This window comes from Littorina saxatilis, linkage group LG1 (genome assembly GCF_037325665.1).
Source record: "Littorina saxatilis isolate snail1 linkage group LG1, US_GU_Lsax_2.0, whole genome shotgun sequence".
Lineage (NCBI taxonomy): Eukaryota > Metazoa > Mollusca > Gastropoda > Littorinimorpha > Littorinidae > Littorina > Littorina saxatilis.
In genome coordinates, this window is record NC_090245.1 from 54,494,079 (window position 1) to 54,518,758 (window position 24,680).

Here is a 24,680-nt window from a genome sequence, read left to right on the forward strand (position 1 = left end):
TTCACCTTCTCACTCTGTTTCTCTGTCTCCGTCTCTGTCTCTCTGTCTCTGTCTCTTTCTCTGTCTCTTTCTCTTTCTCTCTCTCTCTCTCTCTCTCTCTCTCTCTCTCTCTCTCTGCACCCTCTCTCTCCTCTCTCTCTCTCTCTCTCTCTCTCTCGGTGCACTCTCTCTCTCTCTCTCTCTCTCCCTCTCCCTCTCTCTCTCCCTCTCTCTCTCTCTCTTTTAATTTTTAATTTTTAATTTTTCAATTTATCATTGTGTGTCTGTGCGTCCCAAGGACAGATTGTAAGAAAAGGCGTAGCCTTAAATCTTAATCCTTGTTAAATAAAGTTAAATTCAATTCAATTCAATTCTCTCTCTCTCTCTCTCTCTCTCTCTCTCTCTCTCTCTCTCTCTCTCTCTCTCTCTCTCTCTCTCTCTCTCTCTCTCTCGACTATCTATATATCTATCTATCTGTGCCTCTTTCTGTCTGTGCGAATAAGTGCAAACTTATTTTCTTCACGCAAGTGTGATTCTAGAACAATAGTTCTCGCAAGCTTTTCGCGAAAATCGAACGTGTTTTTCTGGTTGTTGCCACTTAAAAAAACGCTGAACAAATACTGTACCTCTGTGACCTTTGCTGTGATAAATAGCTTCGACAACATACATTTTGCTCGTCCTCTAGGTTGAGTGATGTTTGATTCAGTTTAAACTGGCATGACCTTAAAGGAGCTTGCACCGCAATCAAAAGATGTTAATCGCTCCAAAGTTATAATTCGTCTTGTATATATTATATAGAAAGGAAAGGGGACTCCTGTCGCGGTGAAATAGTTGCAATTTCTGCGAAGTTTTAATCCGTTATTCAGGTATGAAAAGGGACTTATGTCGCAATCGAACGATTCCAAACGCTTCGAAGTTGATAATTCCAATTTGAGGGAAGAGGAGGGGTAGGGCCAGGGAAACCTTAATTTCGTAGAATTCAGTGTGAGAAGATGGGTTCGGGTGTCAGGAACGAAAACCCCAATGTCGTGTTACTTTTAACTGAATGAGACATCAGTCATGTTTTCCGAAATCAAGATGTCATTGTCACAAGAATATTCTAGCATAAGACTTGTTATTGAATATTCCATGTGTGTCTAACCCCTGTTAAAGCGATCTTGTGCGCGGAGAGTCAAAGATGATCAGAAACAACAGCTTCCCTGTTTCACATGTTTTGTCATTCTTGGGCTGTTTTACGTTCTGTTGCTTCTGAGATAGGACTAGTAAGTGAGTACTTTTGCCACCGTGGGTTGAAGACATGGTTGATGCTTAACGACTAAAACCTCACACTTGTAAAAGATTTTCAAAATGAAAAGAAAGCAATGTAAAGTTTACAATCGACGCTACGTATAGTTCTGAATAATACCCTCACATCATGGGGCGCCTCATCCTGACCATCATCGCTCCACGCTATCGCTTTAAGTCCCTCTGACCGGATGCTCTAGTCCTACGCGAATCTATCAAAACAAGAACTACAGTGTTATCTCCCATATGTTTTTCGCGAAAGCTGATCTAAATTTGAGATCAGTGTTCGCGAGAGGAAAATGATTGCAGATTGGCCGACTTCGACAGTGATTTCCGTTCTGTTCTTCACAGTTATGATAAAGACATCGTTCTTATGTCAAAACAAGTCGAAATTTTGGGACTGCTGCCGGAAGGAGACCGTAATATATGGTTGCATCACTACAGAAAAAATCGTCTGCTTCAGCGAACACCGAAACCAAACGGTTGATTATCACGTGACACTTTTGCCATATTTAGAGTTGTTTGCACAGTAAATAGCTCCCTTGAAACTGTCTTATAAATCAATTCCTTTGTAATTTAAAAATTACACACCACCATGAAAAATCATTATCAACGATCGCGAATCTGCTTATATCAATAATACATTACACAAAGCTCTAAATATGTTAAAAAAAATCGGTTTCCTTGCCAGACAAGAAAACTCAAGGCATCATGTCAGGGAGAGAATGAGCCGAACTCATTTTGACCTGAGTTCAGGATGGGGGCGCCTTTGTTGTCCTTCTTTCGACAGAATGTTTTATTGTAAAGCAAGAAAGGTTAAATTATTTGAACGTTTAATTCAGGACGAAACGAAACATTCACAAGAACTTTGATATTACCCGCTATTACGAGTTAGTCGTGTGACAGAGAGTTTTCTTGCACGCGAGACTGTGGATGTCTCACGACGGCGTAGCCGAAGTGAGACAGCAGCAGTCGAGTGTGCAAGAAAACTCTCTGTCACACAACTAACTCGTAATAGCGATTATGTCTCACAGCATAGGCATAGAAAGACAGAAATGAGTTTTGGGGGATGAAATAACAGGCACAAAACAAGACTGAAAAACACAATTGCCCTTTTACACATACCCTACACACGCATGCGCGCAGAAAATAGATTCAATGCGTTTCGTGTCTTTTCTGGTTGAATGCATTCAACAAAGTATCAACCAACGTTTCTGAATCTTTCAATGAAAAAATGATAAACTTATTTTGAACCAAACAGCACATACCAACGAAAGCTAAACACACAAACACACACGCGCACTAACACAGATTGAATGCAAAGCGCGAACGAACACGGAGGATTTTTGTAGGTCAGGTCGTGGGAAGGTCCACCCGAAATGTTCCACAGGGGAACTGGTTGTGTTTGTATTGTTTATTTTCTCACAGTGATGTTGATGGTTTTTACAGTGCCGTTTTGAAAGAATATTTTCCGAATTTGGGGCAAATGTTTGACTTTTGGTTCGTTTATCTCGTCGAAGTAACATTCGAGTGTTTCTAAATCAAAACCTTCCAACACCGCTGGTGCAGATTAAACCTGCCTGACTGTCTGCGTGCGTGTTAGAGCTGAAAGCGAAGCCTCAATCGCCAAAGCGTCACCTATCTGTAGATCCTGAGCATCGGATGTACGTTGATACGTGGTGAGATCCGCACGGAACTGTCTATGCAACTTTTCCTAGTCACAGGTGTAAGGTTCGATCTTTTCTTTGAAATTTCGTCCTCTGTGTACGTAGCAAAGCGTTTCGCCATTTTCGGTTTTCGTTGCAGACGACGATAGAGAAAGTAGTACCTATGGTTTTGTTTTGACCTTTCGTTTTCAGGGTTCTTAATTGAAGCTTGGTAAAGGAAGCTTGTCGTGTAAGTGGAAAGTTGACGAAGCTTTTGAAAACAGAAATTGAATGAAGAAGAAAATGTGGCTTTCAGTTATATACAGGAGAACGGGGTTGGTGTTATTCTTTTTCCGTCAAACACGAAGTACACAGATAAAACGTGGTTGACTGACCAAGGCCTGTTGGCACACTATTCAGAATGCACAACAAAATGTAACAACACTTTGATACCCATTTTTCTACGTTCGTGATCACTTGAAATGAATACTGAAAACATAAGTGTTTAAGGTAGTGACTGAATGTATGTGAAGGTAAACATTTTCAGAAATAAATGCATGATCAAAATAATTGATTTTGGCATCAAAGCGTGTAACATACAATCTTGCACACGTTTGCTTTAGTAGTGGCAAAGAAGGAATGCGTGTGACATATCGGCCTTGAAAACCGACAAACGAAAACCGACAAAAATCGACGATAACTGATTAGTGGGGCTCGTATGTTGCAGACGCACTCATAAATCATTCACATCTTGCAACAAACATCATACTTTGTGGTATTGTTCCTTATAATTATTTAAGGGATTTCAGATACAGAGCCACTTCAGAAATCGGTTTTTTTGGTCTTTGACAGGGAATAAAAGGCTGCATTTACAGCAGACGAAATTCGTACCAAAAGCGCTCAGCAGTAAATAATCCCAACTCAGCAAATGTAAAATTCAATGGTTTACCATGCACCAGAAGTTGTCTGCTGATAACACATGCATGACATAAATACTCTTATGAGTATTTTTGTGTTCTGGTATTTAATTTGATCGTTTTTAGAATTGTATATATCCGCAGCATGAAAATTCAAGATGGCGGCCTCCGCAACATTGCGTGTTTTGATTTGAGCGAAAACAACGTTTCTGAAGGTAAGTTTTCAAGAATACGCATCCATTCACCAATGTCACATCATTTTACTGTTTAATTCTCCCCTGGGGTCTGTTATTCATCGGGTGAAGCGCTGAAATGCAGAGTAATCTTGCAATAGCTCATCAAGCTGGATTGTGATGCTGATAGATCTAGATCTATCTGTTGATTACAAGTAAGGAAATCATGATCGCCACGCTGGTGATTTTAAACAGATTAAACGAACTTTGAATAAAAGGCGAGGAGAAAGAGATTGTTCATGGTATGATAAATGCTTAGTCCTGCCTACGTTAAGGACTTCCATAAGGTGGGGAGGGGTAGAGTCAAAAACTGAGTGAGGGTAGGCCAGATAGTAGGATGACCAGCTGGAGATAAAAACACTCCACTCCCCATGTCTTTACAGTGTTGTGATCAAACTTTCAAAGACGGTAGGTAACAGACAAAAGCATACAGTGCATGCTAATCAAATGAGATAAGTGGTTTTGAAAAATGAAGAGGTACCGCTCTTTGAGTTTTACAATTTTGGTTTGTTGCTTGTTTCTCATCCTTTTGCTTATTTTAAGTTGACCGTGCATTGGTGTGAATTTTATTTTTACAGGATATATACAAGAGTTACACCACATGCCGGTTCCTGGGAACAAGCGTTCTGCATTTATTCCGGTGCCACAGAAGGGAGCCGATTTCACTAGTACTACTGTATCAAGGTTTGTTACCTAATACATCTTAACAGTAAGATTTTTTTATTTGTATTAATTGGAACATGTTTGCACATCATTCGTAAGCGACCTCTGTTAATTTGATGGGTTTAACATACGAACCCTCACTATGGTCAACATTCTGTTAGCGACTGTTTGAAGCGAATAAATGTAGCGGTCAGAAAGATTCCAGAATCAGTTGGGTCATTGGAAACTGTGTTTGTTTGTTTTTTAACCTGAAACAGTAAGAATTATACGAATTCATGAAATATAATTTTCTTTCATTTTGGTCTGTTGTGTGAAGACTTGCTAACCCGGCTTTGACCGACTCTCTGAGATAGTAAACATTATTCAAATACATTCAAATAAAAATGTCACTTTTCATCTTTTGTGTGAAGGGTACCACAGGCTGATTTCCTGCACCATGGATGTAGAGGAGGCCAGACAGTCTGCTTCTCATTCCAGCTGTGTTGCGTTTTTTTCTGCTCGTGAAGTGTATCGCCACATTGCCAAAGCCATTGGCCAAGAGAAGTCACCCTGTCTGCCCATTTTGCATAGCCTTACAGGCTGTGACACTATGTCGTTCTTCAATGGTATTGGGGAATCAGAAGGCTTGGGAAGTATGGCAAGCATTTGAAGACGTCACTCAAACTTTCTTCAGGTTGTCTGCTCCTCTTTGTAAGCTGAGTACCACTGACAGGGCAGCACAAGAGCTTTTTGGTGTACATTTGTAGGACAAAACCAGCAACGTACTGGGTGTAAACAGTGCTAGACGGTACCTCTTCAGTAAAAAGAGCTGCCAAATTGACCATAATCCCCTTACAAGTGAGGTGCTGCTGCAGGACATGAGATTGAGAAGAGCCATCTACCTATTAGACTTCCAAACTCTGTGGGCTGGCAGTTCAAGGCTGGAAAGTGGGAGTCATTCTGGACGAGCTTTCAAGAGGTATCCAGCGTGTGCCGAGAACTCATGAGGTGTGCCTGCAAGAAGAGCTGTACAACAAAACGCTGCAAATGCTGCTAAGAAGGACTGCAGAGCACAGCTCTCTGCAAATGTGCTTGCATGCCTGTGAAAACTGTCAGCATCTAAACTGTGCAAAAATATTATTGCACCCATTTTCATACCCCAACTCAAACTTTTATTCCTGTGTCATTTTATTCAAACTGTCTATGCCATTAAAGGCTCGCATCTTCGCTATCTGGCACATTTTTTTTTTAACATCATCATTTACGCCGTCAAAATAAGGATACCCTTGACGTGACAAAGAGATGTGACAAAAACTTCGGGTACCTTTTAAAAAGCCGACGACAATTCCTGAGGCACAACTGGGTCACTGTTGTATACGAAGAGAAAGTCAACTTGATTATCCATCCAGAACAGGTTGTTTTATTTCGCCATCTTGCATATTTCTAGTGTTGTGCCATTGTACCTACTGATGTATGTGTCGATCTCACGGATGAGATGTTTATGTGTCAAATTTGAGGGATACCCAAGTCAACTAAAATCCATGTATTTTAGCAATGACCAAGTGGGTTGCGTTGAAACTTTCAGGAATGTGTGTCTACGCACGAGGCGTAGTTCAACCGTTTGAGTACACTTTGAAATCTTCACGAAATAATATTTTAAAAACTGCCACAGGTTTGTTGACTTACATCCCACATATGTTTGACTTCGCATACATGTATATATGACAGATGGTTGTTTCAAGTACTGCCAAAGTTTTTTTGAGTATAGACACTTGCCGGAATGTGCTAGTTGTGTAAACACATGAGAACAAACAACGTTTTCGAAATACAGCGATTATGAATTTTAGTCGACTTTTGAGTTGATACATTACATTTTTATCAGTTTTATTTTGGGGGTACCCTTATTTGGGCGGCGGTCAAATAACCCATGTAAAGGCCACCTTTTATCTTAAAAGTGTTCCAGTTAGCCAAGCTGAGTGCCCTCAATAGCATACATTGAATATAACAGCACAGGAATGAATGTTTTCGTTTTGGTATGAAAATTGGTGCAATATATTTATTTTTGCACAGTTTAGGTAATCCACAAATTCTTCAACCCTGCCACCCACACCGTCCAATCATTCTCTGCACCAACAATACATGTATTGTTTTGTTTAAAAATGTGTTTGTGTTAGTTTCTATTGCAAGAGAATGTCTTGTAGCATCAAAAATGCCTAAATACCCTTTTATTGGCGGCCATTTTGAAAATTGTAAAAAAACTACTGATTTCTTAATTTTTTCACGGTGGCTCTGTATCAGGTTTTGTTAAGCAAAAGCAAATGTCCATTTACGCCAAATTTGCTGTTAATCACATGAAGTGAAATATGCCTAACATACCCAACCGTTTACACTGGCGGCCATTTTGAAAAATTGTTTAAAAACTACCCATTTTTTATTTTTCGCGATGGCTCTGTATCAGGTTTTGTTAAGCACATAAAACTCTTCATATTTGCTTAATTTGGTGTTTGTTGCATGATTTGAATGATTTTGCAACATAGGAGCCCCACTAGTGGGGCTCGTATGTTGCAGACGCACTCATAAATCATTCACATCTTGCAACAAACATCATACTTTGTGGTATTGTTCCTTATAATTATTTAAGGGATTTCAGATACAGAGCCACTTCAGAAATCGGTTTTTTTGGTCTTTGACAGGGAATAAAAGGCTGCATTTACAGCAGACGAAATTCGTACCAAAAGCGCTCAGCAGTAAATAATCCCAACTCAGCAAATGTAAAATTCAATGGTTTACCATGCACCAGAAGTTGTCTGCTGATAACACATGCATGACATAAATACTCTTATGAGTATTTTTGTGTTCTGGTATTTAATTTGATCGTTTTTAGAATTGTATATATCCGCAGCATGAAAATTCAAGATGGCGGCCTCCGCAACATTGCGTGTTTTGATTTGAGCGAAAACAACGTTTCTGAAGGTAAGTTTTCAAGAATACGCATCCATTCACCAATGTCACATCATTTTACTGTTTAATTCTCCCCTGGGGTCTGTTATTCATCGGGTGAAGCGCTGAAATGCAGAGTAATCTTGCAATAGCTCATCAAGCTGGATTGTGATGCTGATAGATCTAGATCTATCTGTTGATTACAAGTAAGGAAATCATGATCGCCACGCTGGTGATTTTAAACAGATTAAACGAACTTTGAATAAAAGGCGAGGAGAAAGAGATTGTTCATGGTATGATAAATGCTTAGTCCTGCCTACGTTAAGGACTTCCATAAGGTGGGGAGGGGTAGAGTCAAAAACTGAGTGAGGGTAGGCCAGATAGTAGGATGACCAGCTGGAGATAAAAACACTCCACTCCCCATGTCTTTACAGTGTTGTGATCAAACTTTCAAAGACGGTAGGTAACAGACAAAAGCATACAGTGCATGCTAATCAAATGAGATAAGTGGTTTTGAAAAATGAAGAGGTACCGCTCTTTGAGTTTTACAATTTTGGTTTGTTGCTTGTTTCTCATCCTTTTGCTTATTTTAAGTTGACCGTGCATTGGTGTGAATTTTATTTTTACAGGATATATACAAGAGTTACACCACATGCCGGTTCCTGGGAACAAGCGTTCTGCATTTATTCCGGTGCCACAGAAGGGAGCCGATTTCACTAGTACTACTGTATCAAGGTTTGTTACCTAATACATCTTAACAGTAAGATTTTTTTATTTGTATTAATTGGAACATGTTTGCACATCATTCGTAAGCGACCTCTGTTAATTTGATGGGTTTAACATACGAACCCTCACTATGGTCAACATTCTGTTAGCGACTGTTTGAAGCGAATAAATGTAGCGGTCAGAAAGATTCCAGAATCAGTTGGGTCATTGGAAACTGTGTTTGTTTGTTTTTTAACCTGAAACAGTAAGAATTATACGAATTCATGAAATATAATTTTCTTTCATTTTGGTCTGTTGTGTGAAGACTTGCTAACCCGGCTTTGACCGACTCTCTGAGATAGTAAACATTATTCAAATACATTCAAATAAAAATGTCACTTTTCATCTTTTGTGTGAAGGGTACCACAGGCTGATTTCCTGCACCATGGATGTAGAGGAGGCCAGACAGTCTGCTTCTCATTCCAGCTGTGTTGCGTTTTTTTCTGCTCGTGAAGTGTATCGCCACATTGCCAAAGCCATTGGCCAAGAGAAGTCACCCTGTCTGCCCATTTTGCATAGCCTTACAGGCTGTGACACTATGTCGTTCTTCAATGGTATTGGGGAATCAGAAGGCTTGGGAAGTATGGCAAGCATTTGAAGACGTCACTCAAACTTTCTTCAGGTTGTCTGCTCCTCTTTGTAAGCTGAGTACCACTGACAGGGCAGCACAAGAGCTTTTTGGTGTACATTTGTAGGACAAAACCAGCAACGTACTGGGTGTAAACAGTGCTAGACGGTACCTCTTCAGTAAAAAGAGCTGCCAAATTGACCATAATCCCCTTACAAGTGAGGTGCTGCTGCAGGACATGAGATTGAGAAGAGCCATCTACCTATTAGACTTCCAAACTCTGTGGGCTGGCAGTTCAAGGCTGGAAAGTGGGAGTCATTCTGGACGAGCTTTCAAGAGGTATCCAGCGTGTGCCGAGAACTCATGAGGTGTGCCTGCAAGAAGAGCTGTACAACAAAACGCTGCAAATGCTGCTAAGAAGGACTGCAGAGCACAGCTCTCTGCAAATGTGCTTGCATGCCTGTGAAAACTGTCAGCATCTAAACTGTGCAAAAATATTATTGCACCCATTTTCATACCCCAACTCAAACTTTTATTCCTGTGTCATTTTATTCAAACTGTCTATGCCATTAAAGGCTCGCATCTTCGCTATCTGGCACATTTTTTTTTAACATCATCATTTACGCCGTCAAAATAAGGATACCCTTGACGTGACAAAGAGATGTGACAAAAACTTCGGGTACCTTTTAAAAAGCCGACGACAATTCCTGAGGCACAACTGGGTCACTGTTGTATACGAAGAGAAAGTCAACTTGATTATCCATCCAGAACAGGTTGTTTTATTTCGCCATCTTGCATATTTCTAGTGTTGTGCCATTGTACCTACTGATGTATGTGTCGATCTCACGGATGAGATGTTTATGTGTCAAATTTGAGGGATACCCAAGTCAACTAAAATCCATGTATTTTAGCAATGACCAAGTGGGTTGCGTTGAAACTTTCAGGAATGTGTGTCTACGCACGAGGCGTAGTTCAACCGTTTGAGTACACTTTGAAATCTTCACGAAATAATATTTTAAAAACTGCCACAGGTTTGTTGACTTACATCCCACATATGTTTGACTTCGCATACATGTATATATGACAGATGGTTGTTTCAAGTACTGCCAAAGTTTTTTTGAGTATAGACACTTGCCGGAATGTGCTAGTTGTGTAAACACATGAGAACAAACAACGTTTTCGAAATACAGCGATTATGAATTTTAGTCGACTTTTGAGTTGATACATTACATTTTTATCAGTTTTATTTTGGGGGTACCCTTATTTGGGCGGCGGTCAAATAACCCATGTAAAGGCCACCTTTTATCTTAAAAGTGTTCCAGTTAGCCAAGCTGAGTGCCCTCAATAGCATACATTGAATATAACAGCACAGGAATGAATGTTTTCGTTTTGGTATGAAAATTGGTGCAATATATTTATTTTTGCACAGTTTAGGTAATCCACAAATTCTTCAACCCTGCCACCCACACCGTCCAATCATTCTCTGCACCAACAATACATGTATTGTTTTGTTTAAAAATGTGTTTGTGTTAGTTTCTATTGCAAGAGAATGTCTTGTAGCATCAAAAATGCCTAAATACCCTTTTATTGGCGGCCATTTTGAAAATTGTAAAAAAACTACTGATTTCTTAATTTTTTCACGGTGGCTCTGTATCAGGTTTTGTTAAGCAAAAGCAAATGTCCATTTACGCCAAATTTGCTGTTAATCACATGAAGTGAAATATGCCTAACATACCCAACCGTTTACACTGGCGGCCATTTTGAAAAATTGTTTAAAAACTACCCATTTTTTATTTTTCGCGATGGCTCTGTATCAGGTTTTGTTAAGCACATAAAACTCTTCATATTTGCTTAATTTGGTGTTTGTTGCATGATTTGAATGATTTTGCAACATAGGAGCCCCACTAGAATGGTTGTTGCTCCAAAAATGGACAATAACTGATAATATTGCTATTTCATATGTTACGTGGATTTTCATTGGTCAATTGGGCAAAACTGAGCTCAGTGCAAAAGTGATATCGACGACATTTCCGTCGATATCAGTTTTGATATCGACGACCTCTTTATTGCTTCCCCACTTCAAAAACAAAAACACCTAAATTTAAAAACAAACAAATATATATGAAAATGTAATTATCCCAGAATTTAGTTGAGCAAGTGACTAAAGACTTTTTGAAAGGAAAGACATTTTAAAATACTGAAAAGTACAAGAAAAGAGTGAACAAAAAGAAATAATAATCAGAGGGAGGGATATGGAACAGCCAAAACTGAGACAAATACTTTTGTAATTTCTTTACAGTAAATACAAAATGTCCAGAGAATTAGCAATATATCTAACATTGACTGACTGTGTGACGATATCTTCTGCTATTGGTCTGTTTCGACAGTGATATCAAAATCTCGACCTCCGGTCTCGATTTTGATATCACTGTCTTAACAGGCCATATAGTTAATAGCAGAAGATATCATCACACAGTCCGTCAATATTGGGTACTGTGCGTGACTTAGCTATATAGAATGGTTGTTGCTCCAAAAATGGACGGAGCAAAATGACATGATAGTTACTCGCTTTAGTAATATAAGAAAGACATAAGTAGTATCTAGTAAACGCCCAGCCGGCTCACGAATTGAAGAAAATATTTTCCACAGATTGGGGATTCATTATTTGTTGAATTCTACACGCGGCATAAACTTTTCATCAGAGTAAAATATAATGGTGACGAGATGAAATGGACAAAGTCTCATACCGTTTCTCGCCATAGGGTTGTCTGAACAGCAATGAAAAGACACGATGAAAATCAAGCTTGGAGACTCTTCTTGGGTTGAAGAGATCGGTTTGGGTGGAATAATCGAGAACGACATATTTCATTATGCTGTGACGGGCGCGGTGGCGTAGTGGATAAGACATCGGCCTCCTAATCGGACGGTCGTGAGTTCAAATCCCGGCCGCGGCCGCCTGGTGGGTTAAGGGTGGAGATTTCTTCGATCTCCCAGGTCAATTTATGTGCATATCTGCTAGTGCCGTACCCCCCTTCGTGTGTACACGCAAGCACAAGACCAAGTGCTCACTGAACAGATCCTGTAATCAATGTCAGAGTTCGATTGATTAAAGAAACACGAAAACACCCAGCATGCTTCCCTCGAAATTGGCGTACGCTGCGTGAATGGCGGGGTAAAAACGGTCATACACGTAAAACAAATCAACTCCTACAAATACATGAGTGAACGTGGGAGCTTCAGCCCATGAACAAAGAAGAAGAAGAAGAAGAAGAAGATTGATATTCTGTGTCTGTCTCCAACATATCAGATCACTTTTCCCGCTGGATAACTGAAATCAGTCCAAGTGAACTGACTACAATATGACACCTAGCTTCGCATTTGTTTATGATTCTTGATCATTTGTATGGATTGCTGACGCGGATTCTATAACCAGATTTTGAGTTGTTCTTGTCAGATTTCGTTACATTTATGAAAATGTGTATAAAATTTAAAATCAAAACGGGTTCTGGGATGCATTGTTGCTACATAGGCATTCGAGCACACGCGAACGGACGCATTCCTCAAACATGCATATATATTTATAACTGAATGACCACATGTGGCAATTCAGTTCTTTCACAGAGTATGATACCTAGTAAACGTCCAACCCCCTTCTTTAGGGCAAAATTGGTGCGTAAGGTGGGGTGGACGCTTACAAGGTATTTTACGGTAATTGTCTTGTAATTATTTGTATACCCACCCGGCCACTACTCGTACAAAGACCATCAGATCGACGTTCTGTTGAATGTGTTTGGATTTGCCAATAATTAAGAGTTCCATGAAGTAACCTTTTTTTCCCTTAATTTTTTTCTCCACTTTATTTTGAACGTGAGAAGTCACCTGTTTTTGACTGTTGTATTTTATTTTAGTTCGCACCGTCAGCACAGCGATACAGGTCGAAAACCCTTTTTTTTTACATTTAGTCAAGTTTTGACTAAATGTTTTAACATAGAGGGGGAATCGAGACGAGGGTCGTGGTGTATGTGTGTGTGTGTGTGTGTCTGTCTGTCTGTCTGTGCGTGTGTGTGTGTAGAGCGATTCAGACTAAACTACTGGACCGATCTTTATGAAATTTGACATGAGAGTTCCTGGGAATGATATCCCCGGATATTTTTTTATTTTTTTCGATAATGTCTTTGATGACGTCATATCCGTTTTTTTGTAAAAGTTGAGGCGGCACTGTCACACCCTCATTTTTCAATAAAATTGATTGAAATTTTGGCCAAGCAATCTTCGACGAAGGCCGGACTTCGGTATTGCATTTCTTGGTGGCTTAAAAATTAATTAATGACTTTGGTCATTAAAAATCTGAAAATTGTAAAAAACAAATTTTTTTATAAAACGATCCAAATTTACGTTCATCTTATTCTTCATCATTTCCTGATTCCAAAAACATATAAATATGTTATATTTGGATTAAAAACAAGCTCTGAAAATTAAAAATATAAAAAAAATGATCAAAATTAAATTTTCGAAATCAATTTAAAAACACTTTCCTCTTATTCCTTGTCGATGTCGGTTCCTGATTCCAAAAACATATAGATATGATATGTTTGGATTAAAAACACGTTCAGAAAGTTAAAACGAAGAGAGGTACAGTAAAGCGTGCTATGAAGCACAGCGCAACCGCTACCGCGCCAAACAGGCTCGTCACTTTCACTGCCTTTTGCACTAGCGGCGGACTACGTTCAGTTTCATTCTGTGAGTTCCACAGCTTGACGAAATGTAGTAATTTCGCCTTACGCGACTTGTTTTTTAATGAGATCACGACAGCTACCCTATCATTAGGGTGTATGTCAGGGGACATACGTATACACGGGTTGATTGGAAATTCCAAAGACCGCGGTAAGGCGATTCTTTACCGTACGGTGACGGTAAAATAATTGTTGGCTGTCATGGTCTGCTGACACGTGCTGCTCGAGACAAATGTTCCCCCTTTCGTTGAACTTTTCGCGGTTTTGTGAAGGTTGAAAAACTTGTCAAAGTGGATTGACCCTGTGTTGCCGCTGTTGATTTTTTTAATGCGTGTGTGTGTGTGTGTGTGTGTATGTGTGTGTGTGTGTGTGTGTGTGCGTGTGTGTGTGTGTGTGTGTATGTGTGTGTGTGTGTGTGTGTGTGTGTGTGTTTTAATCTCGCCTCATTTTTTTCATTTTTCCAAAAATTGAGTTTTAAAAAGGCGCAATGTGCACAAACTAAAACTTACCGACACTTTGTTTTCTTCTGTTAGGTGTGTTTTTGGTAAACACACATATGTTTTCCTTCTTCCTTGGCAGTGTTGTCTTATGCTTATATATGTGATATTGGCGTTTGTAGTCGTGGTGGACTGTTATATTCATGTGAATATGTAGTTTACTTCGCTGCCCTTCACAATTCCTAATCGTGATTGTTGTTGTTGCTGTTTATGTTATTTGTTAATGATGATGCTGCTTCTGTTTCTTGTTGCAGTTGCTGTTGTTGCGTTGTTTTAATTCCTTTTACAATCATATTGAAGTTGTAGGGTTTAAACACACCACACACACACACACACACACACACACACACACACACACACACACACACACACACACACACACACACACACACACATTCGTCATTCGTCCATCCGTTCCAAAACAAACAAAGGCAAAGGCATTCTTCATTTTGCGATCAGGTTGTCTTATTTTGGCCCGACCAGGAACGACTACTCTTTGCACAAAACTGTTTAAACGACAAAAACAAGGCAGGGCGTAGCTTCCTGATAGAACCCCTTCTCTGCTTCTAATCAGTAGTTTGTGTAACTCTTAATACTGATTCGGCATTAGGTCTTGTAAATTGTTCCAACCACTCTTTTCCCCGTTTGGTTAATGAAAGTAAAAGTTGAGTTCTGTTCGTGGTGATGAGCGCTTCAAGAGAGATGAGGCTCTATCAGGGAAGTGCGTTTGGCATCTTTGGCTGACGATGTGATGGGGACTTCTTAGGCCTCCTCCTCACCCTCCTCCTCGTCGAACTCGCCCTCCTCTTCGGCGGTGGCGTCCTGGTACTGCTGGTACTCAGAGACCAGGTCGTTCATGTTGGACTCAGCCTCAGTGAACTCCATCTCGTCCATGCCCTCACCAGTGTACCTGTTACACAGAGACAGAGGAGAATGTGTTAAAGCAGAGATCGTGTGAATGGGAAGGTTGCTTTATTTTACGGGTACAGATCTTTAACCCAAACAATGCCTGCAACGAAAACGGCTACCGGTCTAACTTTGGATGACATTTGGCTTGGCCTGTTTTTCCCCAAGCAAATGTCATGTAATCAAGTAATCATTTTGGATGAACTAAAATGACGACTCGGGTCCATGTTCTCATACAAACTAAAGATATTTTTCTTACAGTTACTCTAACTGATTTGATACGGGTTTATTCCTCGGAAATATTGAATCAAGTTATGATCTTATATTAGCTGAAATGACGACTCGGTTCCATGTTCTCAAACAAGTTAAATACTTTTCTTTAACCTGAGTCCAAATTGACCATTTTCTTTGGTCCTCAGCAACGTACCAATGGAGGAAAGCCTTGCGGCGGAACATGGCGGTGAACTGCTCGGAGATACGCTTGAACAGCTCCTGGATGGCGGTGGAGTTACCGATGAAGGTGGCGGACATCTTCAGGCCACGGGGAGGGATGTCGCAGACGGCGGTCTTGATGTTGTTGGGGATCCATTCAACGAAGTAGCTGCTGTTCTTGTTCTGCACGTTCAGCATCTGCTCGTCGACCTGTGTGTGGGGAGAGGAAGAGGAGAGAAACAAGGTCAGTAGTCTGCGTTGAAAGTGCATGTGAAATGTGTAAGACGTGAGTCAATTGGCAGGAAAAGGCCCAAGTCGAGGAGGTTAAAGGAAACTTACTATCTGTTACACTACACCTTAGCTCTTTCGAAAGCGTAAAGAAGTCCTTGTAGCCAGGCCCTTGTCAGAATTTAAAAAAAGAACAGCACACTTGAACAGCTTATTAGACTTGCCAATTCCCAATGTAAGCTTCTTCTTGAGCCACTGTGTGGTTTATATCACAGAAGCGCAAGGACTTTTGGAAATCACTATCAAAACAATGTAGGTAACCCCAAGCAAGTCAAACTTAGCCCGCTCACCTCCTTCATGGACATGCGTCCACGGAACATGGCGGCGACGGTGAGGTAACGGCCGTGACGCGGGTCGCAGGCGGCCATCATGTTCTTGGCGTCGAACATCTGCTGGGTCAGCTCGGGCACCGTCAGGGCACGGTACTGCTGGGAGCCGCGGGAGGTGAGGGGAGCGAAGCCGGGCATGAAGAAGTGGAGACGGGGGAAGGGCACCATGTTGACAGCCAGCTTGCGCAGATCAGCGTTCAGCTGGCCTGTGGTTAGAGAGTAATTAAGTGAGATGAGGATGAGGATGAAGGAAAGTTTCATTGTTGGTGACAAGATACAGGGTGAAAATTGTTGTTTTAAGGCTGTCTTTAATTGAGCCAGAAGTCGACTTGCGAAGTCTTTTTACCAATAATTCAGTGCCAAACTAAAGTTTCGGGTAGTGCAATGTTATTAAGAAGCATATGATACGATACGGTTCAAATTAAGAAGGCTTGATGAGTGGAAAGGTTAAGGAGGACAGATACATTCCATTAGACCAGTTCTTGCAAAGTGGGTCATGGTTGAGGTTACAGCCAGTCTAGACACGAGCGCGACAATACCAAATCAATACACTCACACACACACACACACACACACACACACACACACACGTACACACACACACACACACTCTCACACTCTCTCTCTCTCTCTCTCTTTCTCTCTCTCACACACACACACACACACACACACACACACGTTGCATCGATCGCTAGCGACATTAATCGGGCGACTTTCTCGTCTCCTGGGTAACAAAAGTACACTCTCGTATCTTAGGCTCAACCGTCAGCAGAGGAAAGATAACTTCTAGGGTCAGACGTCAGTAGACGAAAGGCGGAAATGTCAGTCACAGGAAAGAGAACATAAATCGTGCTTGCTACATCCCGTTCTTCTGTTCGCAGGAAGCGCCTGTCTGCTCAATGTATTTCTTGTTTTTTCAGATGTACTCTGAGATATGACCTGTCTACATTCGCACGCAGAAGACGAAGAATTAGGATGTTCATGGAGAAATTACCAGTCTTCTTCTTTGCCAGAAAAGCCTTTGTTAAACATTAATGCATGGTAATCCGACGAGTCTTCACGATGAGTTATTCGTGAAAGTTTTAGATACCAACAGGAAGACAGATCACTGAAATGATGCTAATAAGAAGCACCAAGACCAAAGGCGTTTACGGACACCCTAATGTGATGCTAATGTGTATGTGCTACTGATCACGTTGTATCTCAGCGCGGGAGGAGATGGAAAAAAAGAAGGGAAAGAAGATCAAAGGCCTTGAATAGATAGCTTCCTAATCTTCGTATTAACCCATCCTATTGGTTTAATCGGGGAAGGAAAAAAAACAAAGACGAAAGAACAACCATGAAGATAGAGGGCAAAAATGGCAAAGACACTGTAGAACAAACAAAAGAGTAAAAACATTTCAGCGAAGAAAGCGGTGCTTGCAGACGGTCGAACCAAACATATTGTTGAAAGAAATCGATAGACAAAATGCAGACATGGATGGTGGGTGAAAAAGAGGGTAACTCCAGTCAGTGACCTGGAGCACCTCACCTCGAGAAAATATAGCGAAAATAATAAGGCGACCCGAAGAAAGGAAGTAACAAGCAAAGGGATGGCCAATGAGCACGGACACTAAAGAAGGGATGAAGCAAAAATACAGGTAAAAATTGCAGAAGGATGACCCCCCCCCCTTCCGTCCTCTCTCTCTCTCTCTCTCTCTCTCTCTCTCTCTCTCTCTCTCTCTCTCTCTCTCTCTCTTCTCTCTCTCTCTCTCTCTCTCTTCTCTCCCCCGTCCCCCACTCTATTAAATAATAACAAGTTCAATCAATCAATCAATCAATCTCTCTCTCTCTCTCTCTCTCTCTCTCTCTCTCTCTCTCTCTCTCTCTCTCTCTCTCTCCCTCCCGTCCCCCTCTCTATTAAATAATAACAAGTTCAAGCAATCAGTCAATCTCTCTCTTTCTCTCTCTCTCTCTCGCTCTCTCTCTCTCGCTCTCTCTCTCTCTCTCTCTCTCTCTCTCTCTCTCTCTCTCTCTCTCTCTCTCTTCTCCTCTCCCCCGTCCCCCTCTCTATTAAATAATAACAGACGAGTCCCATTTTCACGCGAAAGACCAGCAAAACACGAAAGGCACTGAATGCCCAGACACCTACCGGGGAAGCGCAGGCAGGTGGTGACACCGGACATGGTGGCGGAGACCAGATGGTTCAGGTCACCGTAGGTGGGGGTGGTCAGCTTGAGGGTACGGAAGCAGATGTCGTACAGAGCCTCGTTGTCGATGCAGAAGGTCTCGTCTGTGTTCTCAACCAGCTGGTGCACGGACAGGGTGGCGTTGTAGGGCTCGACCACGGTGTCGGACACCTGTGGGTAACATAGGCGGGCGGCGGTGAAGTTAAAAGTATTAACAAAATATCTTCCTGAATGGCCACTGCTGCCGCTAAGGTCGTTAAAACTGATATTCTTCCTTGACAGGCAAATGTTTGTTGATGAAATTTGGAAGAAGAGAAGCGAGACTGACGGACGAGTAGCAGTTATTTTACGGGATGCTGCCCGAGCTGAATTTCATTGTGTTTCAATGACAAAATTAAAACGTGTGTTTACTTTGTTTACTTGGTTTCTTCCATTGCATCTCATGCCGAAGTTATAGCAGGAACACAAAGTAAGACTAGGTATCTGCTTTAAATCTTAAACTTTTTGCTGTGAAGATCAATCCGTCAATCAATCAATCAATTAATCAATCAGTCAATCAACCAATCTATAAATCAACCAACCAATCAATCACACCCCACGTACCTTGGGGGAGGGCACGACCGAGAAGGTGTTCATGATTCTGTCGGGGTACTCCTCGCGGATCTTGGAGATCAGGAGTGTGCCCATGCCGGAGCCGGTGCCGCCTCCCAGGGAGTGGGTCAGCTGGAAGCCCTGCAGGCAGTCGCAGCTCTCGGCCTCCTTGCGCACGACATCCAGAACGGAGTCGACCTGTAGGCAGATGGAAGGAGAGAGAATGGTTAGAGATCAGGATTTCAACTCCAACTCAACTCAACTCAAATTTTATTGGCTTCAATTTTCATAGAAGAATTTGTCTTGCGCTTGGGAGAAAGTAAGAGTATAACATATAAAAACAGCATTCATATCACATTTCATGTATCACACACAGCAATCACTAGTATAAGCCTACAATTATCACATTTGTACCTGTATCATACATGCAAATAAATAGTATCAGTCAAGTCTAAAGATAACATCTTTAAATAGCGCTCTGCATCATTTGTTTAAGATTTTCAATCAAATCTACATTTATGGTGACAGGTTTTTGTCTAAGGGTCACCTCCCCCACATGACTATAATTATATTATCTTATCCTGATACTTCTCCTTCCTATTATATCTTGTCTTTGTGGAAGTATTAGTTTATCATAGAAGATTGTAATGCGGTATTCCAACACATCCCCTGATCAAAAATACAACAGCCATTCCATATCATCATTCATTTCAAGAACAAGAAGGGAGATCACTCACGAGCTCAGCGCCCTCTGTGTAGTGGCCCTTGGCCCAGTTGTTTCCGGCGCCAGACTGTCCGAAGACGAAGTTGTCGGGACGGAAGATCTGTCCGAAGGGGCCGGAGCGGACGGAGTCCATGGTGCCGGGCTCCAAGTCCACGAGGACGGCACGGGGCACGTATTTGCCGCCTGGAACATGGATAAGTAAAACTTACGAGTGTACTGCTGACGGGTATGCCGATGGCCATTTCAAGGTAATGTAAGGTTTTCTCGTCTGATAACGTACGTAAAGGTAGATTTGGCACTGATTAGATCTTTGATGGCAGCTGATGCTGGGAAGTTATTTCAAGTAACATTGTCTTTTATCGAAAAATTATGTGTTCCATGAAAGATTGAATTATACCTCAATCAGAGGTCAGATTTTCTGGTAAAAAAAAAAAGACTACAATCACACCTTCCCACCCCAATCAGCCTCTGTGTGTAAATTCAGATTTCATTGAAATCGCATATGATCTCGTTTAAAGCAACTTACTTCTTTGCATCGGACAACGTCCTGGTTTCAGTAACATTGCCTAGTGCATAACCTCTTTTGTAAGTCTGAACGTTAAAAGTCAGTCAGCTCGCAAACCCATTAGGGGCGTTATGGAATATTCTAAAGTAAGTAAGCTCAAAATGCAGTGCGCCCTCATATGTTTGTAATTCTACATTTCATTCAAGGCATACAGTTGTTACCAGTGGTCTCATTGTAATAGTATGCCCTCATCTGTGTGCAATTCTACACTTCAAAGTCATTAAGTTCTTACCGATAGCTGTCGATCGTTTTGTAATCCGTCTACATCTTAAAGTCGGTAATTTCTTACAGGTGGCCATAATTATGTGTATGCTACACGTTAAAGCCACATAATTCTTAGCGGTGGTCTCGCTGTAATAGTATACCCTGTCAGAGTCATACAGATCATACCATTGGCCTCATTTTTGCAGGATACACTGATTGTGCAATTTTATATTTTCAGAGTGCTTCATTTCTTAACTGTGGCCTCAGTGTAGTGGTATGCCCTGTTAGAGTCAAACCATGGGCCTCTGTCTTACAGGATACCCTCATGTGCGTGCAATTCTATATGTCAGAGTGCTTCATTTCTTACCGGTGGCCTCATTGTAGTAGACGTTGATGCGCTCCAACTGCAGGTCGGAGTCACCGTGGTATGTGCCGGTGGGGTCAATGCCGTGCTCGTCGGAGATCACCTCCCAGAACTGTAACCATGACAACAACATCATCGTCAGCACATTTTGTTATCATTATTTTTATGTTTTTCTCTAAATCAACTTTAGTCGGGGTAACACCCGGGAACATGCCCCTTACGGTTTAACCGTGAGGGCGTAAAAACAACATTTATCATCATCGTCAGCACATGTATCCATCATGTTTCAACACGCATTGCTACGGTCATTGTGACATTGCAGCATGATGAGTATATGTCTTCAGTACACATATCGACTATGTCTCAGGACGCATTGGCACGGCATTGACATGTATTGATATATGGCTGTTTGTGACATAGTAATTTGGTGAGTATGTCAGTAAGTTTACGTTTTGACTATGTCTATGTATTGACTGTGTCTAATGACGCATTGACATGAAAATGTGTGACATAGCCACATGATAAGTAGCCTACGTGTAAGGATAAAATAATGTTTGTCAATATTTGACATAGTACTGCCGAGCCTAGTCGCATTGTTGGTTGTTGCAACAAAGTATACCGTGTCGGGAAGTGCAATTTATGATACTGTCATTGGCCTAGTTACTATTGATTAGCTTACAAATCAGAACGGCAACCATTGTGTAAAAAATGTGACTCGAAGAAGGAGACGGTAAGCATTTGATCCTACGCTGCTTGCCCCCCCCCCCCCCACCCCTATCTCTCTCTCTCTCTCTCTCTCTCTCTCTCTCTCTCTCTCTCTCTCTCTCTCTCTCTCTCTCTCTCTCTCTCTCTCTCTCTCTCTCTCTCTCTCTCTCTCTCTCTCTCTGTTTCATCTATTACGTACGCCTTCACTTTTATGTTTAAGAAATAAAAAGCCCGCTTTTTATTTGCGCTGGATTCAATTTCCACCAGAGAGATTGTTTGCTTACTACTATCATCCTAGCGTAGTGGCCATTATCCTGTTTAGCGGACAGTGAATAATCTATGAGAGGAACGACATGGTGTCTTTGGCAATGACTTAGCCAGTGACGCACAAAAAAAAAATAACAACAGGTGATTTCAGCTTTGAAGAAGGCCAGTGACCAGTACAGTCCGTGATACCGTGATTTCTCCTGATAACCCTACGGTAGTTCTATGGGCTCTATTGATGGTGTGATTATCCTAACTACTGGTTAACCAGGTCACTTGATCTGTTACGCTGAATAACCTTAATTCGTTCTTGCGAGTTTGATCCATAAATTCGGTATATCTGATTCAGTTGACGTTAGATTCGGATCGGCAAAGAGAGAAAGGTGCGTGATTTCGTTCATAGTTTTGAAATGAAGAATAGAAAGTGAATTGTTTTCTTTTTGGTTGCATGTATTTCTAGTATTGCTGTTTGAACATGTTAGAACGTGATACATTATCTCTATCTGTGAGTCTCTTTCTTTCTTTCTCTCTCTGTCTCTCTCTCTCTCTCTGTCTCTCTCTCTCTCTCTCTCTCTCTCTCTCTCTCTCTCTCTGTCTCTCTCTCTCCCTCTCTCTCTCTCTCCCTCTCTCTCTCCCTCTCTCTCTCTCCCTCTCTCTCTCTCTCCCTCTCTCTCTTTCTCTTACTCTCTCACACGCAGGCGTTGTCTTCGCTCTTGTTGTACTCCAAAGTTTCTTCAAGTCTCAACAAGTTCTGCAGGCACATTTATTGATCCATAAAGTGTTCTCGCCCATTGCTTTGGCTTTCTAAGGCTTGTTGTGCCTATAGCGTGCCGTTCTTACCTACTAATTCATGTTAAGATATTCATAAACCCTATTCATGCAAATGTGTCACCGGCAGTAGTTACAGTGCAGGCGAAAGAACACTTTTCATTTGGTTCGGGTACTTATTGTGCTGCCGTCGCCACCACCCCCCTCCTCTCTCCCCACCTCAACCGAAACCTATTTCAAAGCTCACAAACACGCACGTACACTTTTCTAGTCATTTGACATATCACTGCCCCTTCTCGTATTTGCCAATGTCACAAAGGTTGTACGCTTTGAAGTGAAAAATCTCCAATCTATTTCTGGTGGAAAGGATTGCCTGAATGTTTGTTTGGCAGTCTTGGGTCTTAGTTACCTGACACACACCCACAATAGTCCTCAGAGATCCGCAATCGATTTGCCGCGAACACACACTGAGAACTAAGAACCAGGTTCGATTTTCGCGTTGACATGTTCGAAGGTCGTAACATTTAGCCGTAGAAACCTCACTTTCGGGTGTGATTTTAACAATTTTGTGCGCGTTAAACTCATATGAGCTTACGTTTTGTTCTGACGCGGCTTTGTTGTTAAAAAGTAGGGCTGGAGACAAATGAGAGATCCTATAATTATGCTCAGGGAATGTTTCTGGATGGCAAAGTTAAATGAATAAAAAGAGCGTCTATGCCCATGACTTTTTGAATATTGCTTTAAAAGATCCCATAACAGATTAATGCAAGTGTCCACACAACGGTCAAAGAAAGAATAATACGTCGTTAGATCTTGTTCCCCTGCATTGTGTGCTGCTAATGTTGATGTGTCGTGAACCCGGTCATGTTTCAAAACAAGTGTTGTTTTCAGTTTTACCCAGTGCTTACTTTTCCCAAGCATTATTTAGGAGTGAAATGCATTTCAACGGAGCTAACAATGAATCATAGATTTTTAGGTAATTAAAAGCAAATAAGAGATCATGAACCAGACGATGGAAAACGCATAAGATAAAAGAGCCTGTAGTGTGCTCGGAAATAAATCAATTCAAAACGAATGTTGAAAATGTAAACCAAATAAAGCGTCACCAGCATACTTTAAACAAATGTCATTTGTCAAAAATCATCTATAAGAAAGTGGAAACAAACCCCGTAAAAAGATTGTTTTGAAACACTGTTAAACATTTCAATCTGAACGATATTGTGGTTCGCTTTCTGGCTATCTTTAATTTCTTTTCCTCCTTATTTTCTAAACTAAACATAGTTTTCACATGTGAAATATTTTGCATTAATTAGCACAAATTTAAAAAAAATAAGCCCGATCTCTTACCTTGGCGCCGATCTGGTTGCCGCACTGGCCAGCCTGCATGTGGACGATTTCGCGCATGGTTGTGTGTTGGGGAGGGCTACTACCGCACAAAGGGTACAAAATAAATAAGTCGGGTAGAGAGTAGTCGTTGAATCTCGAGACCCGCACCACCCCCTTATATACGGGTGGATCGGATCACAAGAGCGGTCGAGAAGGCAGCTACAAGTCGTCGCCAAAACAACAGGTTGCCTAAACCAGGGGCGCAGAAGGAAACACGTCATGGCAGTAGAGGGCTGACAGAACCGCTTAACCGGATCACGAACCGATCAAACACGCTTGGTCGATGCCAGTTCCGAATAATACCCTTACAGCATGGGGCGCCTTTTTACATTTAGTCAAGTTTTGACTAAATGTTTTAACATAGACGGGGAATCGAGACGAGGGTTGTGGTGTATGTGTGTGTGTGTGTGTGTGTGTGTGTGTGTGTGTGTGTGTGTGTGTGTGTGTGTGTCTGTGTGTGTGTGTGTGTGTGTGTGTAGAGCGATTAAGAGAAAACTACCCGACCGATCTTCATGAAATTTCACATGAGAGCTCCCGTGTATGATATCCCTAGAAAAAGTGTTTCATTTTTTCAATATCTGTCTTTGATGACGTCATATCCGGCTTTTTGTGAAAGTTAAGGCAGTACTGTCACGCCCTCTTTTTTCAATCAAATTGATTGAAATTTTGGTCAAGCAATCTTCGACGAAGTCCGGACTATGGGATTGAATTTCAGCTTTGCAGCGTAAAAATTAGTGAACTAGTTTGCTCATTAAAGTTGTCATTAAAATCGAGTTTTCACT

The 24,680-nt window shown here is 41.3% G+C and overlaps 1 protein-coding gene across 1 annotated transcript; it reads right to left on the minus strand.

Annotated features, from left to right (window-relative positions):
• Positions 1–14,644: 14,644 nt before the first annotated feature.
• Positions 14,645–24,019, minus strand: LOC138974102 (tubulin beta chain-like). Its single transcript, XM_070346796.1, has 8 exons — positions 23,860–24,019; positions 20,779–20,887; positions 19,656–19,825; positions 18,931–19,116; positions 18,291–18,498; positions 16,121–16,365; positions 15,538–15,752; positions 14,645–15,114 (listed from the first exon to the last, which is right to left on the minus strand). The coding sequence occupies exons 1-8, from the start codon at positions 23,914–23,916 to the stop codon at positions 14,967–14,969; spliced, it is 1,338 nt and encodes a 445-aa protein (XP_070202897.1). The 5' UTR covers positions 23,917–24,019; the 3' UTR covers positions 14,645–14,966.
• Positions 24,020–24,680: the final 661 nt, after the last annotated feature.

What these genes read in the sequence shown, in the direction of transcription:
- LOC138974102 (XM_070346796.1), bottom strand. Translation starts at nt 23,916, where the DNA reads ATGCGCGAAATCGTCCACATGCAGGCTGGCCAGTGCGGCAACCAGATC. An exon ending in CACCTGCCTGCGCTTCCCCG is followed by an intron (nt 16,366 to 18,290) that starts GTAGGTGTCTGG and finishes CTCTAACCACAG; the next exon opens with GCCAGCTGAACGCTGATCTG. An exon ending in CGCAAGGCTTTCCTCCATTG is followed by an intron (nt 15,115 to 15,537) that starts GTACGTTGCTGA and finishes TCTGTGTAACAG; the next exon opens with GTACACTGGTGAGGGCATGG.